The sequence below is a fragment of the Primulina eburnea genome, chromosome 4, assembly GCF_022965805.1.
Source record: "Primulina eburnea isolate SZY01 chromosome 4, ASM2296580v1, whole genome shotgun sequence".
NCBI classification, from domain to species: domain Eukaryota; kingdom Viridiplantae; phylum Streptophyta; class Magnoliopsida; order Lamiales; family Gesneriaceae; genus Primulina; species Primulina eburnea.
This window is the reverse complement of record NC_133104.1, coordinates 42,798,491-42,816,133: the sequence shown is the minus strand read 5'-3', so window position 1 is coordinate 42,816,133 and position 17,643 is coordinate 42,798,491. Positions and strand designations below refer to the sequence as shown.

Here is a 17,643-nt window from a genome sequence, read left to right as displayed (position 1 = left end):
TGGGTGAGATTTTTTTCTATATCACATAACAAATCTCTTTTTTTTGTTGGAAATATATAGTTTATGTCATGAGTAGGTCTCATGTGAGACCGTCTCACGTGAGACCGTCTCACGGATCACAATCTGTGAGACGGGTCAATCCTGCCCATATTCACAATAAAATGTAATACTCTTAGCATAAAAAATAATACTTTTTCATGGATTATCCAAATAAAGATCCATCTCACAAAATACGACCCGTGAGACCGTCTTACACAAGTTTTTGCCTTATGTCATTGCCTTACAAATAGATTGAGAAAATTCTTTTTATTACACCTAAAAATATATTAAACCAAATATTGAAGATATATCGGTAAATTTGTGAAAAATCCCACTGTCAAAGTTTAAATTAAGATTCAGTACCTAGTCATCTTTTTTTAAGAAATAGTACCTGACAATGCCATTATCTTAGTTTTAGCTCCCTACAAACTTAAATTTACATTTTTGTCATTTTTTATTTAAATAAATATATTATTGTATTCACAAAAATTACATTTGTCTTCTCCATCTAAAATATAATTTTAAAAAATATTATTTCTAAATTATCATGGAATAAGAGTAAATACTTATTTTGACATACAAAATACCTATTATGGTGTTTCAGATACTTGATTTCGCTCTTTGAATACTCCAAATGTATAATAAAATACTACATTTTCGATTTTTTCTCTATATTATTTAAATAAATATATTATTTTATTCAAAAAAATTACATGTGTATTCTCCATCTAAAATATAATTTTAAAAATATTATTTATAAATTATCATGGAATAAGAGTAAATACTTATTTTGACATACAAAATACCTATTATGATGTTTCAGATACTTGATTTCACTCTTTAAATACTCCATATATATAAGAAAATACTATATTTTTTTATTAATCACCACAGATCTAGTCATTATTGGTCTTTTCATGAAAAATGCATTAGGATAACGTATTCATGTCATTTTATTTAAAAAAAATATAGTTCATCATTCATCATGAAATAAGATTAAGTATTTATTTTGACCTACAAAGTACCTATTTTGGAGTTCCAGATGCTTGATTTGGCTGTTTAAATACTCCAAATATTTTGGGTGCTATAATTGTCTTTGCTTAGTAGAGCGATCGAACCGTGTTGCTTGAGTTGCTGCGCGATTTAAAATATTTGAGTTGCACCATTACAACTAGCTATAGATTTTGGTAAAGCGGTAAGAACTCGGTCCTAAAATTGGTATCAGAGCCAAGGTCACGAGTTCGATTCTCATTGATTGCAAGAAGTGCAATTATTGGGATGGAGATTGTTGGGTGCAATAATTGTCTCTGCTTGGTAGAGCGGTCGAACCGTGGTGCTTGAGTTGCTGTGCGATTTAAAAGATTTGAGTTGCACCATTATCATTAGCTATAGCTTTTGGTAAAGAGGTAAGCGCTCGATCCTACAAAATATGTAATAAAATACCGGATCTTCAAGCGATCGCCATAAATTGAGTATTCTTTGGTCTTTTCATGTCATCTATTTTTTAAAAAAAATTTCTCACTCATCATAGAATTAGAAAAAGTACTTATTTTGGCCGATAAAATATCTATTTTGGGGTTCCAAATATTTGATTTGGCTATTTGAATACTTCAAATGTTTAAGAAAATACTTGAGTTTCAAGTATTATAAAGTGACTTTTGAGTGTGTCATTTGTGAAGTTAAAATGTGATACCTAAATTGGTAGAAAGATTATCTCATTAGAATCAAAAAATACATGAATTTACTCCATAAATGCTCATATCCAATTATTTTGAGATGTCAAAATATATTTTGAAGTTAATATTGAGTGTCACTGATGATGAAATTCGTGAAGTAAAAATGTGATACATAAATAAATATAAATAAGACATAATTTGAGTTCACAAATATTTTATTTTACCATTTAAATACTCAAATTCAATTATTTGAAGATGCAAAATATATAGTTTGAAGTTAATATTGAGTGGTATTTGATGATGAGATTTGTGAATTAAAAATGTGATACCTAATTTAATAATAATAGCACCTAATTCGACTTCATGGATATTATCAAGTGGTATTTGGTAATGGTACTAACAAAAGCTATTAGCTTAAAAATATATTCTTTTTACAATCGTGAAGTAAAAATATGATACGTTAAAATGTTATATATTACTTATTTGATAACGACATCTGTGAATTATAATGTGATACCTAAAATGTGACATTAAAAATGTTTAATTTGACATCCTCAAATGATCAGATATGAGTATTTATGGAGTAAAATCAATTATTTGTAACTCGAATTAGGTTTTCTTTGTACAATTTATGTATCACATTTTGTAAAATCAAGTATTGGTAGACTCGAGCGAGATATTATTTATACCAATTTAGGTATCATATTTTAACTTCACAAATAACACATCAAAAGTCACTCACTATTAATTGAAACTTTTTTCTATGTTCCAAAATAATCAAAATTGACTCTTAAAAGGGTAAAATCGAGTATATGTGGTATCATATTAGATACTATTTGTACCAACTTCAAACTATATATTTTGGCGTCTTCAAATAATCGAATTTGAGTATTTAAAGAGTAAAATCAAGTATTTGTGAACTCGAATTATGTCTTATTTGTATTAATTTAATTAGATATCATATTTTTACTTCACGAATTTCATCACCAGTGATACTCAATATTAATTTCAAACTATAATTTGACATCTCCAAATAATCGGATATGAGTATTTATGGAGTAAAATAATGTATTTTTAGACTCTAATGAGATACTCTTTCTACCAATTTAGGTATTACATTTTAAATTACAAATGACACACTCAAAAGTCACTTTATATTATTTAAAACTAAAGTATTTTCTTAGACATTTGAAGTATTCAAATAGCCAAATCAAATATTCGGAACCCCAAAATAGGTATTTTATCGGCCAAAATAAGTATTTTTTTTAATTCCACGATAGTGAGAAATTGTGTTTTTTTAAAAAAAAAAAAATTAGATGACATGATATTAACGCATTTCAATGAAAAGACCAACGATTACTCAATTTATGGCGATTGCTTAAAGATCCAGTATTTTATTACATATTTGGAGTATTAAAACATCCAAATCAAGTATCTGGAACTCCAAAATAAGTACTTTGTAGGTCAAAATAAATATTTAATCTTAGAGTGAGTCTCATGTGAGACCGTCTCACGGGTCATAATCCGTGAGACGGGTCAATCCTACCCATATTCACAATAAAAAAGTAATACTCTTAGCATAAAAAGTAATACTTTTTCATGGGTGATCCAAATAAGAGATCCGTCTCACAAATACGACCCGTGAGACCGTCTCACACAAGTTTTTGCCTTAATCTTATTTCATGATTAATGATGAACTATGTTTTTTTTTAAATTAAAAGACATGAATAAGTCATCATAATGTATTTTTAATGAAAAGACCAACAATGACTGAATTAGTGGTGATTAGTCGAAAATATAGTATTTTCTTATACATTTGGAGTATTCAAAGAGCGAAATCAAGTATCTGAAACATCATAATATGTATTTTGTATGTTAAAATAAGTATTTACTCTTATTGAATGATAATTTATAAATAATATTTTTTAAAATTATATTTTAGATGGAGAAGACACATGTAATTTTTGTGAATAAAATAATATATTTATTTAAATAATAGAGAGGAAAAATAAAAAATATAGTATTTTATTATACATTTGGAGTATTCAAAGAGCTAAATCAAGTATCTGAAACACCATAATAGATAATTTGTATGTCAAAATAAATATTTATTCTTATTCCATGATAATTTAGAAATAATTTTTTTTAAAATTATATTTTAGATAGAGAAGACAAATGTAATTTTTGTGAATAATATAATATATTTATTTAAATAATAGAGGACAAAAATGTAAATTTAAGTTTGTAAGTAGCTAAAAATAAAATAATGGCATTGTCAGGTACTATTTCTTAAAAAAAGATGATTAGGTACTGAATCTTAATTTAAACTTTGACAGAGGGATTTTTCTCAAATTTACCCAAGATATATTGATACCAACTCAATTATAATTTCAAATTAATTAATTATAAATAAAATTATTTTTTATTATTTTTTTTACATGTAAAGAAATTTTGAACGTAGATAGAATAAATAGTGTGTTACAATAATATATATTATTTATTTAAAATTTACGAAGAATCATACAAAGGTGCGTGGCATGATAGATGCAGCCATAGAAATAGTATCTCATCCATTTAGCATATTAAACGGTATTGAATAATAAATCATGATAACTTATCTGTATATTATATTTGAATGAATAATCACGATTCATCAAATCTAATGTCAAGATAATTGCTGTTGAACTCGGATCATATTTCAAAATCTAGAAGCACAAACAAGAACGTCAGAAGAGTGTCAAAAAGTTGTTTTGATATAGATCTTCTGATATTGAGATTAGAGAATAAAAAATTATGTTTTTAAAATGGGTGAATATAAAAAAGAATAAACAATTAATTCCGTGTTTGATGGCCCAATTCCCAAAGACTGTTGATTCAAGTCCACACAAATAAAATAAATTAGAAAAAGAACGAAACCCAAAATAGAAAAGAGTATGCGACATTCAACCGAACACTTGTATATTCAGTTTCTGTTTCGAAAAACAAATTATCTTAGAAGTTTGCATGAAAAGTGATATTGCTGAAATCGGTGATGTTAACTGGGAGGTCAGATCCTTGCTTGGAGAGTTCGGATCAAACCTTGGAACGCTGGCTGGAAAGTCGGCACGTCACTCGGGGAGCTCGGATTGGACTTGCAAGAATGAGCGGGGAGCTCGGATTTGTACTTTTAGGGAGCTCGGGTCAGATCTCCGAAATCTGAAAGCACAAACAAGAGTATGAGAAGGGGGCCGGAAGGTTGTTCCGGCGTAGCCCCTCCGACGCTCAAGTCAGATAATAGAAAACCGAGAGGATAATGTGTGTGCTGAGAGAATGTGAATATATGAATTAATAAAACAATGAACGGAACCTGGTATTTATAGGAGAACAATAGAGTCCTAGTTTGGCAGATTAGGATCCTCAGAATCTTCGGAAGATTTGATTAGATCTTGCCCAGATTTGGTTTAGATATCGTGCCAGATTTGATTAGATCTTTGATGGGCTTTACCTTTCTGGGCTTTGATCTCTGTGGGCTACGCACTTAATATCTGAGTAAGAGCTCTCGTAGGTATGCACCCGCCTGAATCCAGGACCTTATGGGAGCTCGGCTCGGGAGCTCGGCCGAGAATCTCCAATCGTCCCGATATCACCTTCTTGGAGGTCGGCCAGGGAGGTCGGCTTGGGAGCTCGGCTGACCTTTCCGATCGTCGTAACTGCTGATATGGGAGGTCGGACAAGGATGACCTTGGGAGGTCGGCATGGGAGGTCGGCGTGGGAGGTCGGCTGACCTCCCCGATCGACGGAACTGCTGTTATAGGAGGTCGGCTCGGTGGGAGGTCGACTGACCTCCCGATCTACGGAACTGCTGTTATGGGAGGTCGACTGGGATGACCTCCCAGATGACCTCTCGCGCTTCCCTGAATGCCGAGTTCTCAACTAGATGGGCTACCGAGAGCGGGCCGAGCCCATCCTCAATCCGGGGTATCAAAAAGGGTTCCATAAAAAGTTGTCAGGTTTTGTTTACAAGTTTGAATTCCTTAACAAGTAGGTGTCTTCTTGTATTGGGATTCGGAGGAATCTTTACATTGATCCCAGAGCGAACAGTGAAGGGGTCGGGTCCATACTCGGAAAGAAGCTCCCAAATTTGGCTAGAAAGTTGAATCCTTTACGAATAGGAATCCCTCAGGTATTGGGACTCTGACGTTAGGAGAAAATTTGAGTATAAATTGGTTATATTACTGAACCCGGGTGGGAGAATAGATGAATATGTAGGTGGAAATTGTCGCCAGTGGTTTACGTGCGATCAGACATTGTTTAGTTTCTTCTCATTTTCTGTTTCTAGAAATCCCGGAGAAAAGGCTCTCAGAATTTGTTAAAAACTTCAATCCATTTTTACTGTCTAAAATATCATACAACGTAAGGTAGGAGGATAGATGGACTTTTGGCCGGAATTTCTTGCAAGCAGTTGGGGTAGGGAGTTTGTCGCCGGAGGATTTGGCGGCACCGCCGGTGTTGTCACCGGCTATCCGCTGGATACTCTGAGAATCCGGCTGCAGCAATCGAGGACAGGATCTGCTTTCAGCATTCTCCGCCGTGTCGTCGCGAGTGAAGGGCCCTCTGCTCTGTACAGAGGCATGGCTGCTCCCTTTGCTTCCGTCACTTTACAGGTTCTTCTATTCTTCAATGCTTGAGAATTTTCTTTCATCCTAAATATCACTGAAAAACTAGAGATATTTTTTTTATGATGCGTCTGATTAACATGGACAATGTTACATATATTTGCTACTGCAGAATGCTATTGCTTTCCAGACATACGCCATATTATCCCGAGCATTTGACAAGAACAGAGCAGCAGATGATCCACCCTCATACACAGGAGTCGCCCTCGGAGGAATAGGCACCGGAGCGATACAAAGCCTACTCCTCAGCCCCGTCGAACTCATAAAAATTCGTTTACAATTGCAGCAAAAAACCATCAAAAACACGAACGGCCCTATGAACGTTGCTAAAAGCATACTCCAAACTGAAGGGTGGAGAGGCGTATACCGAGGTCTAACCGTCACAGTATTAAGGGATGCACCGGCCCACGGTGTGTACTTCTGGACATACGAATATATGAGAGAACGGCTCCATCCGGGATGCCGGAAACACGGGCAAGAGTCATTCCAAACCATGCTTCTTGCCGGGGGTCTTGCAGGAGTAACGAGCTGGATTTCTTGCTACCCATTAGACGTGATCAAAACCAGAATTCAGGCCGAGTCGGGTTGCTCGCATCCGGGGATGGTCGATTGTTTTCGAAGGATTGTGAAACATGAAGGGTATAAAGTGCTTTGGAGGGGTTTAGGTACAGCAGTTACCAGGGCTTTTATAGTGAATGGAACCATTTTTAGTGCTTATGAGATAGCATTGAGGTGCTTTTTCGATGGCAACACAATCATTAGCTAGGGATTTTAATGACCGGTTCAGCAAATCTTGATGAAGTGGGACTATTTACAGATTTGTTTTTAGGAAATTGTAAGATTTTTGGGCAATAATTCTTTTCAAGAAAAACTGCAGCACGATTTGGTATTAGTTACATTTGAGGCAAAAAGGGTTACTCGAAAGTAAAGAAAAACTTCTGTAGAGTTGTTTTCTTATACACTTTCGTTGTTGATTAAAATTCTCAATTAACGTAACGGTATGTTTTATAGTAGACTTATTCTTTTCTATCAACAATTTGATTTGGCTATACTAAAATAAAATCGATAATGAGCTTGAAATCTAAAACCATTATATTATATTTAGGAATTATATATAGGACTACTTATTTTGTGTGTGTGTGTGTGTGTTCTTGGTAGACTCATCATTACAACACACAAGAAGAATGAAACAAGCTCACTTATTCCCACTCTACAGTAATTAAGTTCCTATTCACATTCAATCATAATTTTTTCCTCCAATAAATTTCTACAGCTTGATAGAGCCAAGACTCCTCATAGAACTGTGGACACTGACCGATCCCACCTTCCTCATGGAACTGTTAACACTACCCAGTGGAAGTGGAACCAACAATTCTGTATACATATCAATGAAAAACTTGTCCACTATCTCAAGATAAGCCGGGCCAGAAAGCTGAGATGTTGTGGAGAACCTCCTCAATATCCAGCGCATGATCCTGATCATCATCTATATCCATCATCTCAAACTCTTTCATCTTTTTCGCCAAGGCTTCTGCTCCCAGGAAACCACTCGACTTCTTCCTTGCATTTTCCTCTCGTTTTAAGTCACTTGATTTGCTGTGATCTGTGACGCATTTTTCTTCATCCAAGTCCTTTGTCTGCCCTGTGAATGGAGCACCTCTTTTCATGCAGATGTTGTGCAGTTTCTGGTTCTTGAAACTGATCTTGCTGCTGCTGCTGCTGCTGCTGTTATAAGGGAAGATGGGGTCGGAACGGGAGGTTTTGGGTAGATTTTTGTAGAGGGATTTGAGGGTTTTGATCACAGTTTTGTTGAGGAATTTCTTGGTTGTTTGGAGGGTTTCTTGAATTAGCTTCTTGGGGTTTGGTTTTGTGTTCATCTTTGTTCGAGCTACGCGGTTGCAGAAAATTGGTAATTTGTGTTAATTTAGTGCTTAAGGAACCACAGTAGGTGTTATGTATACTATACAAGTAAATGAAATGGGAGATAAACATATGCACTTGTGGACCTACCCCACCTCAATTGGATCGAGCCGATTCGTCTTGCAATTGTGGATTTTGTTTCGAGATCTGATTAAATCATGAATTTCAACACTCGAAATGGTGATGCATAATTATAATGGTTCGAAAGGTCTATGGTTCGAGAATAAGATGATTTTGATCCTAGGAGCCTTTAGGACAAAAACGGAAAATTCGACCCTGCCCCTGCAGACAGTGCCTGCAGGGGCAGATCCAAGGGCCAGAATTTTTCTGGCCCTTGGTTTTTTTTTTTTTTAAAATTCTCCCCCCCCCCCATGAAATGATCTGGACCACTGCCCCCACATCCAGTATCGACCAAACCGACAAAAACGGACTCAGCCTAGCTGGTCCATGCATGAACAAGTTAATCCAAAGCATACGATAGTACGATTTGGTTCGAAGGAATTTCAGAGAATTTATCGTCGCATTTATGTGAGGCAACTGTTTCTATCTCCACCTAATTTAAAATTGTGTGAAGCGGTTTTACGGGTCGTATTTTGTAAGACGTATATCTTATTTGGGTCATCCATGAAAAAATATTATATTTTATATATGTTAAGAGTATTACTTTTTATTGTGAATATCGATAAAGTTGACCTCTCTCACAGATAAAGATTCGTGAGACCATTTCACAAAAGACCTACTCATTTTTAAGAAGTCAAGTACATCAATATAATGTTTAAAACTGATCATAAAAAAAGAGACAAATAAATGTGACCAACTATAGATGTGAGGTCGTTACAAAATTTGTCATTTTCGGACGCTTAACATGGCGGAGGAGTACGCACAAAGGGGGGTAGTCAATTTTAAGACAAATTAAATCATTTAGAGTTTTATATTAGAAATTAAGACTTGTTAATAAATTTACTAAAAAAGAGATTAATAAATAAAAGTCCATTAAAATCCTATTTATCTACGTAACAAAAAAATAATTATGAGCTGCATGCATTTATAACAACAAACTATCTACTTTTAGCATGTGTTACGTGCATATATGTGATAATTTTTTAATTTAATGTTTTCTTGTAATAATTTTTTATATTAGGAATGATAGAATCATATAAAAATTCAAAAGTTTGGATAATGATTAATTATTTTCGTAGTTTTAAATTTTTTTTGAAAGAGTATGACAATGAATGGAATATTAAAATAAATTTTATACTATTATTTTTAAATAAAAATATAATAATTTTATAGGGGTCTTGTTGGTATTTAAAAAAATCATAATGATAGCAAAGTTAGTTATTCTCGATGTTTCAAACTTAGTAATATTGGGGAGACGTATAGATATTATAGATAATATTAAATTAAACACCCCGATTTCTCATACTCTTTCCTTTGATAATTTCAAATTATTTTAATTTCTATAAGATTAATGACTCCAACTTGAACAAACTTGCAAAATAATTATACCTTCATTTAAGCCAAAAAAAAAGAGCATAAATTAGTTAGTTATACGCACCACTCGAACAGGTTGGTCTGTCCAGGCTCCTTGTTGCACTTCATGATGTGAATATGATGTTTTCCTGAAACATATATTAGATTTAAATTTGGTTAGGGAAAATTATCATTTTAGTTTTGTAATTTTTTTTTGTTTTAATGTTGTAACTCGTCGATCTTTGGTTTTAATCCAATAACTTAGATTTTTTTGTTTTGGTCATTTTTTGAGCCAAAAGCCACTAACTCCCTCTTAATATTGTTTATCTGTCATTGATGTTCTTCTACGTAACTCTTGTATCGGGAATAATCTATATTACAAAGATAAAAAATTTAAACAAAAAAAGGAGAAAAATAAAGCAACAACAGTGGTGGAATTTTTGAAAAAAAAAGATATTGTTTATGAATTGGAGAGTCAGGCAGATGGAAGGTCATTCATTATTAAATTTTTTCGAAAAAAATATTGTTATCTATCATTTCCGAAAAAAAAAATATTGTTTATATGTCATTTCCAATTCTTCGTCGTAGTGGTGCTCCGTGCTAGGTTGCTGCTGATTGTTCCGTTGTATACTGGAAAAAGATGTCTAATTTCATCTTCGAAGCACATATCGGAGAGAACGAATCTATTTTAAAGACATTGTATTTCATACACACCTCCATTTGATTTCTTTTAAGCGTTGTATTACTGTTTGGTTCATCTTCATTCATACCTAAAATTTATGGCAGTTTTGTTGCTAAGTTAATCATTAATATTTTATTAAGTTTGAGATACTTAGTGGGATGTATTCAATTCAGAGTTTTGATAACTTTTAATGATTTTTTCAAATGATAGACTTTTATGGATTTGATAGATTTTTATTGACTTTTACAGAATCTCAGAGATTTATAAATAGATTTATCTAGATTTTTTTGCAAGATTTTTATAGACTTTTTTTATTATAGAATTTTATAAATTTTGTACTTAATTATTACATATTATTTTTTTATTAATTCCTTTAAACCAATAATTAATTAACATATATAACATATTCAATTTGAAATTATTTTTAATATTTATACTAATAAATAAATTTACTTATTTAAAAGTTAAATTATTTAATCCTTACATGTGTATATATGTAGATTTGTATGCATATTTGTAAATTTTTCAAAATACATCAATTGATTAATCTGTAACCTTGCTTTTAAATTGATAATATAAATTTGAAAAAAAATATTATTTAGCATTGTGTTAATATAATTTCGTATACAAATATCACAGCTTACATATTAATCGAAAATGCTAAAATAAATTTTAAAAATCATGGTTGTTACGAGATTATTCAATTATTAAAAATTAAGCAACATTTTTTTGGATAATCTTTTATTATTATTAAATATTACATTAATTTGTATAAATCATAAATTAAAAATCACAAAATCATTAATAAAATTCAAAATTTCCTGTGATATTAAAATAAAAAAATTATTAAATGAATAATCAGCCAAAAAATGAAAAATTTGAAAGAAAAGATAAAAATATATATAGAGATACACTTCGAAAATTTGAGAATATGATAGAAATAGATGACAGGAGAGAAGATAAGAAGAGAAGTGATACGAAGTGACAGATAGAAAAATAAATAACTTCTGTATGAGTTTGAAGTTTTAAAAATCCATCCAAATCTTTGGGTTGAACAAAATACAATTTTTTACAATTTATAGTTGTACATTGAGTTTTAATATTTGTATGTCAATGAATTCCATGAAGTTATTAAAAGTATATGGAAAATTTGAAAGTCTATAAACACATGAATAAACAATTCAAGACAGAGTTTAAAAACTACTCGGATCATTCAAAGCCACTCTAGAATTTTCCCATCAAATGAATACAACATAAAATATTAAAATTCGACAACAAACCATTGTAAAATCCTACACATAAATCGAAACTTTTATAAACCTAAACATAGCACCTATCTTTCAAACTTTAAATGACAGAAACCGCGACAAAAACAACATAGAAGAAAACGACTTCTGTCACAACTGAGAATGTTCCTGCGCTCGAATATGGCGACGGTGCTGGAGAAGCATCCATGGACGGCAGCCTAGGAGATTTCGGGTTCACTGATATCACTTCTACGATCATTCTTTGCCCGCTTTTGCAGTGATCCGGGTCGGCACTCACAATGTAAAGTGGGCCAGATAGATCAAGATTGATCAGGGTGTGCCCATCATTGAAGACCGAAATCGGACGAGTTGAGTTGCAGTGATAATATCCCCACTTGTCTACTATCTGAACTGTATCGCTCTTGTACTCAAAACCTGTACTCAAGGAAACGAAGCGAAACATTTTCTGTAATTACATATTATTTTATTGCAAATATATTATATTAATGTATCATATATAATTCATCCTATATGATACGGAGTTACGGAAAATCTCCCCATTGTGCATCCCTGTATTCATTATTGAATTTTTTTAATATCATACGCAATGCTGGTAGCAAAGAAACAAGTTATGAATGAGACCATGCATGAATTGTTTATTTACACATGGAAGCTACGTACGTGCGGCTTTATGAACTATTCAACGCAAAAGTTCAGGTATTCGAGCAAGATCACATGAGAAGGCTAAATTTAGAGCATAAATGTTTTATAGATTTCTGTTTCATGCTCGAAAAAATAATGGATTACCCAGTATCATCCATTATTGTTTCCTATGGAGAGAAACGTACAATCGAGAAGATGAAATCATGCATAACAGATAAACTTACGGAGTGAATCTCCGACGTGGAATATCTTAGTTGTAGCCCATCTGGAGTACATATCAGTTTCATTGGCGGCAGGTTGCCGCCAGCCCTGATCTTCGCCCACTTTGAACTCCTCGGCCGCCGTGGCAGGAGCAGAACCGACGATAGACAGAACTATCAAAACAGCGAAGGGAAACCCCAAGAAAGTTTCCATTTTACTAGGCTTCATTTTATCTGAATTCTTAATTTAGAAGTTAAGTTGATAGGTAAGAGAACCGGAAATTTGATTATGAATTGAGTTCTGTTAAGATATATAAGAATGTTGGTGAGGAAAGGGAGGAGGGATTTTTTTAAATTCGAGAGTAACCGCCGGAGGAGTGGTGGATCGTGACGGTTGATGGTAGTTAAATGTCCGAGTCGAGTCCTATTCGCCATTGGGCCATAGATTGGACTGAACAAAGCCCATATCACTCACTATAAAAATTCGTAATTGAATTTATACGTGAATCTGAAGAAATAATAGAAAAATATATAGCAGAAAATTGAGGTTATGTGATTCGTAATGATCAGTTGCATCTGACCCTAAAACTCACACCCAGCCTTACAACCCATACGACACAACATAACATCTCTAGGCCCAGATGACCGACCCGTATTTGCGGCATGCAGATATCCAAATTCGATTTAGCAATACATGAGGTTAACTTTCATATATCACCTACACGCACATGATCTAATGATATTGAGATATAAAAAAGTTGTTCTCGGTTGAACATAGATTAACTCGCTTTTGTATGAGCTGGCTGATTAATTAACCATTTAATGTGGCCACAGTGTATGCACAATATGATGAGGTATGTCTCGCATATGATTGAATCGTCCTCATGAAATTTTTCAATATTTTTTTATGGATATAATAATATTCAAACAAACTACCAATATAAAATATTTTATGTACACTAACACTATAGTCGGATGTGTTTATATCATATAACTTACACATTTTTCATTTTTGTTATTGTCATCCATCAATTCACAATTTTAGTTCAATAACTTTCATCTTTTTCCTTCAATTTTGCCATTTTCACCAAATTGATCACGTGACATCTGACATCTCACCATTTTCAATGTCACACAAACATTTTTTAAGTATTTTTTCATGTTATCATTTCGATGAAATATTACTAAAATTGAAAAAAAAAAAAAAAAAGTTACTTAGTGTAATAAAACTGTAAATTGACTTATAACATAACCAAAATGTAAAATGTGCAGGTTAGGGAGTCATAAATTTAATTTTGCACGTACACGCCAGGGCCATACCGTGTTTCTATGTTCTATAATATTGTATGCATGTAATCATTGAGAGTCCTCCGTGGCTTCGGTATCACTAAATACGTGAAAAAACAACCCTCACGATCCAGAATAATAATAATAATAAAATAGATATATTAAATACTCGCATATATATATTATTTGCATTGCACCTACTATCATCAACCAAAGAGAAAATACAGCTTTAATTGAAATTAAGTTTCATTCAGATGAGGTGACATGCAAATCATGGCATGATCACCAAATAACATAGGACACACATGGTCTAACCTTATACTGAAAAATATTTAATAGAGTATGTCAAATTCATGCACTTTCGAGAGCTATTATGGGCACATGGGAAAGCAGGCGAGATGGGAGTAGGCATGCGTCCGGGACTGCTGTTAGATTGTTCCACAATAAATATTTGTTATTATTATTATTATTATTATTATTATTATTATTATTCTGGTAAATTCTCAATAGTTTGGCTGTAGATTAGTGGTGTATTAGTGTTTGGGCTAAAAATAATTTAATTACAAGCCCAAGTCAATTCTGAAGCCCAATTAAATAAGCCCATAAAAGAATAATTCTTAATCGATTAAAAAATGAGCACTGAGCGCGGAAGAGAAAAAGAACGTGGGAGGATAGTTAGAAATCGTGGCATTAGGGGAGCAGATAGTGGAGATCATGGGGGAGTGGAGAAAGAGGACGCAGCGGCCAGGAAGAAAAAGGAATCGGCTAACACAACGAGAGAGACACACAAGACAACTCTTCAACACGCACAAAATTCTGCAAAATACTCTCTGCAAAATTGCAATCTTCAAGCTTTAGTCGTTAATCATTCCAGCATATTTCTAGCAATTTACATCTTCTCGTTTCATGTTTCAGCAATTCTATTTGTTATATTTTTACGTCTTGTAAATTCCTACGGTTTATTGAAAATATAAACAATGTCAAGGATTTATTTTCTTCAAATTCCAATAATTTTCTTAGTTTTGGCGTTGCATTTGTTTTAGGAGATTAGAACCGACGGTCAAATTTAGTATCCATAATCGTCAAGTTTTTAGAAGTTAGATTTTTATCATTTTCACACATATCGGTGCACTTCGCACCTGGCACGCCCGCAAATACCAAATATTGTGCAAACATATTTTTGGCACGCCCGGTGGGACCGCACTATGCCGCCAAGAAGAAAAGAAAACGTCAGTCAGGAGAGCGGGGAGTCTCTGGCTAATCAAGAGGGAACGTCTCAGGTTTCACAGCCAGAGCAACCTACTGTCGAACCACAGGCTGAAGAAGTAGATCTGCTGCAGATTCCTATTACATATGATCAAGTTTCAGACAAAGTGGTGGAAGAGTTGACCGCCATAAAGATTGAAGAGATCTCAGTGGCATTATCTAAAGCCATGTCTGATTGTTTAAAGACTCTACTGAGTAAACCGAACCAGTCTACCCGAGGGGAGCAAAATACCACTGTCAAAGAGACTGGCCAAGGAGGCAACCAAGTCCAGGAATTCGACCAGGGAGTTGGAAACTCAAGGGCTGGCGATCCTCGCCGCCCGGAGTTCATTCTCCCAAATCATCCAGAGAGAAGGTACACACCACCTCACAAGAGAGAAGAAACTTTAGGTGGAAGATCACAGCCATATCCACGTACTCACGGAGTGGGGAGCTCGAAACAACCAATTACTCAAGTGTACAGTGTGACCAATCCTCTGTACCAACCGGGAGCTTATGATGACATGTCCCACATGGATCATCAAGGAGTGGATGGGGGCGTACCAGGAGGTAATTTTGGTTTAAATGCAGGGTTCCAAGCTCGGGGGGCAAATTACTACCATCACCAACTCCCCGCTCGGAACATGCACGGGATTGATCCAGAAATGGTGAGAGAAGCTGTTCAAGAGTTATATGGGCCGGCCTTGAAACAAATTGGCCGCCCAGAGTTCCACAAACCCTATCCAGACTACATTGACGTGAATAACCCGTACCCAAGGGGTTATAGAGTTCATGATTTCAGTTTGTTCTCCGGGGAAGATGGCCAGTCCAGCATGGAACACATAGCCAGATTCACCATTCAATGCGGGGAGTTAGCCAACTTGGAGAACTTCAACAATCTAAAGTTGCGGCTATTCCCAAATTCCCTCACTGGAACCGCATTCGCTTGGTATGCCTCACTCCCCAGAAATTCCGTGATGAGTTGGCAAGAAATGGAAAGACAATTTCACATTCAATTCTACAGAACAGAACCAGAAGTGTGCATTGCCGACTTATCGAGAGTCACTCAAAAGAAAGGAGAGTCCGTGGAATATTTTATCGACAGATTCAAAAAGATGAAGAATAGATGTAAGGTGTTCTTACCGGAGACAGAGTTCGTGAAAATGGCACAAAAAGGGCTGGATTTTGAACTAAGGAAGAAATTCCAGGGAATGGAGTTCAGGGATTTCTTCGAGCTAGCCGCCAAAGTGGCTGAATACGAAGAACTCTTGCGGGAAGAGTCGTACAAGAAGAAAACTACTATGGGGTCTTATTATCAGGAGGTGGAAGAGGTGGCATTGGCAGAGATGCAATCGGCCGGGTCTTGCACAGTTCCGCTGCTAAAAAAGAAGCCAACAGAGAAGAACAACTCCCAACTCCCCAAAGACATGCAGTATACATTCGATGTATCAAAGACCGAAGAAGTTTTCGACTTCTTGGTGAAAGAAAAGTTCATCACGTTCCCGCCTGATCACAAGATGCCACCTACAGAAGAGCTGAAGGGACGAGAGTATTGTAAATACCACAACTCCTATAATCATGCCACCAAATCTTGTTGGGCGTTCAAGAACATTTTGCAAGATAGGATTAACAAGGGAGTTGTGAAATTCCCAAACAAACAAGAGTCTATGGCGGTGGATGATGATCCTTTCCCCCCGGTAGCTTTGGTTAACGTGAATGTGACAAATTTGAGGGATCTTCTCAATGAGAAAAGAAGCCGATCCTTTGCAGTGAAAGACCGAGTAATCAAGAAATACTGGATTCCAAAGGGTCAAATGTTTGAAGCATCTGGAAGGCATAGTGCCGATCGAATGCGCACAATTCAACCACGTTTCCCCAGAAATGTTGGTGAATCCGCGGCCTTTAGGCCGAGGAATCAACATTTCCCTGAAAGACCAGTGGTGGAGAAACAATGGTTTAGAGGGGAGTCATCTTGCAATCATCGTCAAAGGTATTCAGACAGGGGAAATGCATATGCATTTGAGTCACGAATGGTGGAAACTAGAAAATTATCAGCTGATCAAGGCAGAGAACGGCGTTCATACGAAATCACAAAAAGAAAAATGATTGAGAACAGTGGAGTAAAGCCGAGATACGTCCTTCCAGCCAGAGGGGAGTTCAGTGAGTCTTGGAGAGTGGCCCAACACAAAAAGTTCCCTAGGCCACCGACTAGGACACAAAAGAGACGACTGTTGAGAGAAAGAGCTATTGCAAGAAGAGAGGAGTTCGCTAAGCTGAGGAATGAATCCAAAATTGATGTTCCAGTCTCCAATGAGCCAGTGGGGAGTAAATCAAAGTTTGGAAGATCGGCTACTGAGGACAAGTTTGTTGAAGACGATGATGATTTATTAAGCGAAGAGGATGATCAAGCGAGGAAATCAATTAATTTTCGCGTTGGGGAATTTCACATCACTGTGGATTGTGCCACTGGAGTGGTGATACTACCCGAGAGATTTAAAATGGTAGAAGAAGGGAATGGGGAGTTGATACCCCATGAATCGTCGCAAAAAGAAGATC

At 34.9% G+C, this 17,643-nt stretch overlaps 2 protein-coding genes across 2 annotated transcripts; one reads left to right on the top strand and one right to left on the bottom strand.

Annotated features, from left to right (window-relative positions):
• Nucleotides 1–5,684: 5,684 nt before the first annotated feature.
• LOC140829941 (mitochondrial arginine transporter BAC2-like) lies at nt 5,685–7,360 on the top strand. The gene is made up of 2 exons (XM_073193224.1): nt 5,685–6,358; nt 6,483–7,360. Exons 1-2 carry the CDS (start codon nt 6,125–6,127, stop codon nt 7,134–7,136), a joined length of 888 nt encoding a protein of 295 aa, XP_073049325.1. The 5' UTR covers nt 5,685–6,124; the 3' UTR covers nt 7,137–7,360.
• A 4,321-nt stretch (nt 7,361–11,681) lies between these two features.
• Nucleotides 11,682–12,845, bottom strand: LOC140829940 (early nodulin-like protein 7). The gene is made up of 2 exons (XM_073193223.1): nt 12,580–12,845; nt 11,682–12,127 (listed from the first exon to the last, which is right to left on the bottom strand). Exons 1-2 carry the CDS (start codon nt 12,782–12,784, stop codon nt 11,793–11,795), a joined length of 540 nt encoding a protein of 179 aa, XP_073049324.1. The 5' UTR covers nt 12,785–12,845; the 3' UTR covers nt 11,682–11,792.
• Nucleotides 12,846–17,643: the final 4,798 nt, after the last annotated feature.

Coding starts and splice junctions, on each gene's coding strand:
- LOC140829940 (XM_073193223.1), bottom strand. CDS start 12,784: ATGAAGCCTAGTAAAATGGAAACTTTCTTGGGGTTTCCCTTCGCTGTT. Junction 12,128..12,579: donor CCACGTCGGAGATTCACTCC/GTAAGTTTATCT, acceptor CCTTGAGTACAG/GTTTTGAGTACAAGAGCGAT.
- LOC140829941 (XM_073193224.1), top strand. CDS start 6,125: ATGGACTTTTGGCCGGAATTTCTTGCAAGCAGTTGGGGTAGGGAGTTT. Junction 6,359..6,482: donor TTGCTTCCGTCACTTTACAG/GTTCTTCTATTC, acceptor TTGCTACTGCAG/AATGCTATTGCTTTCCAGAC.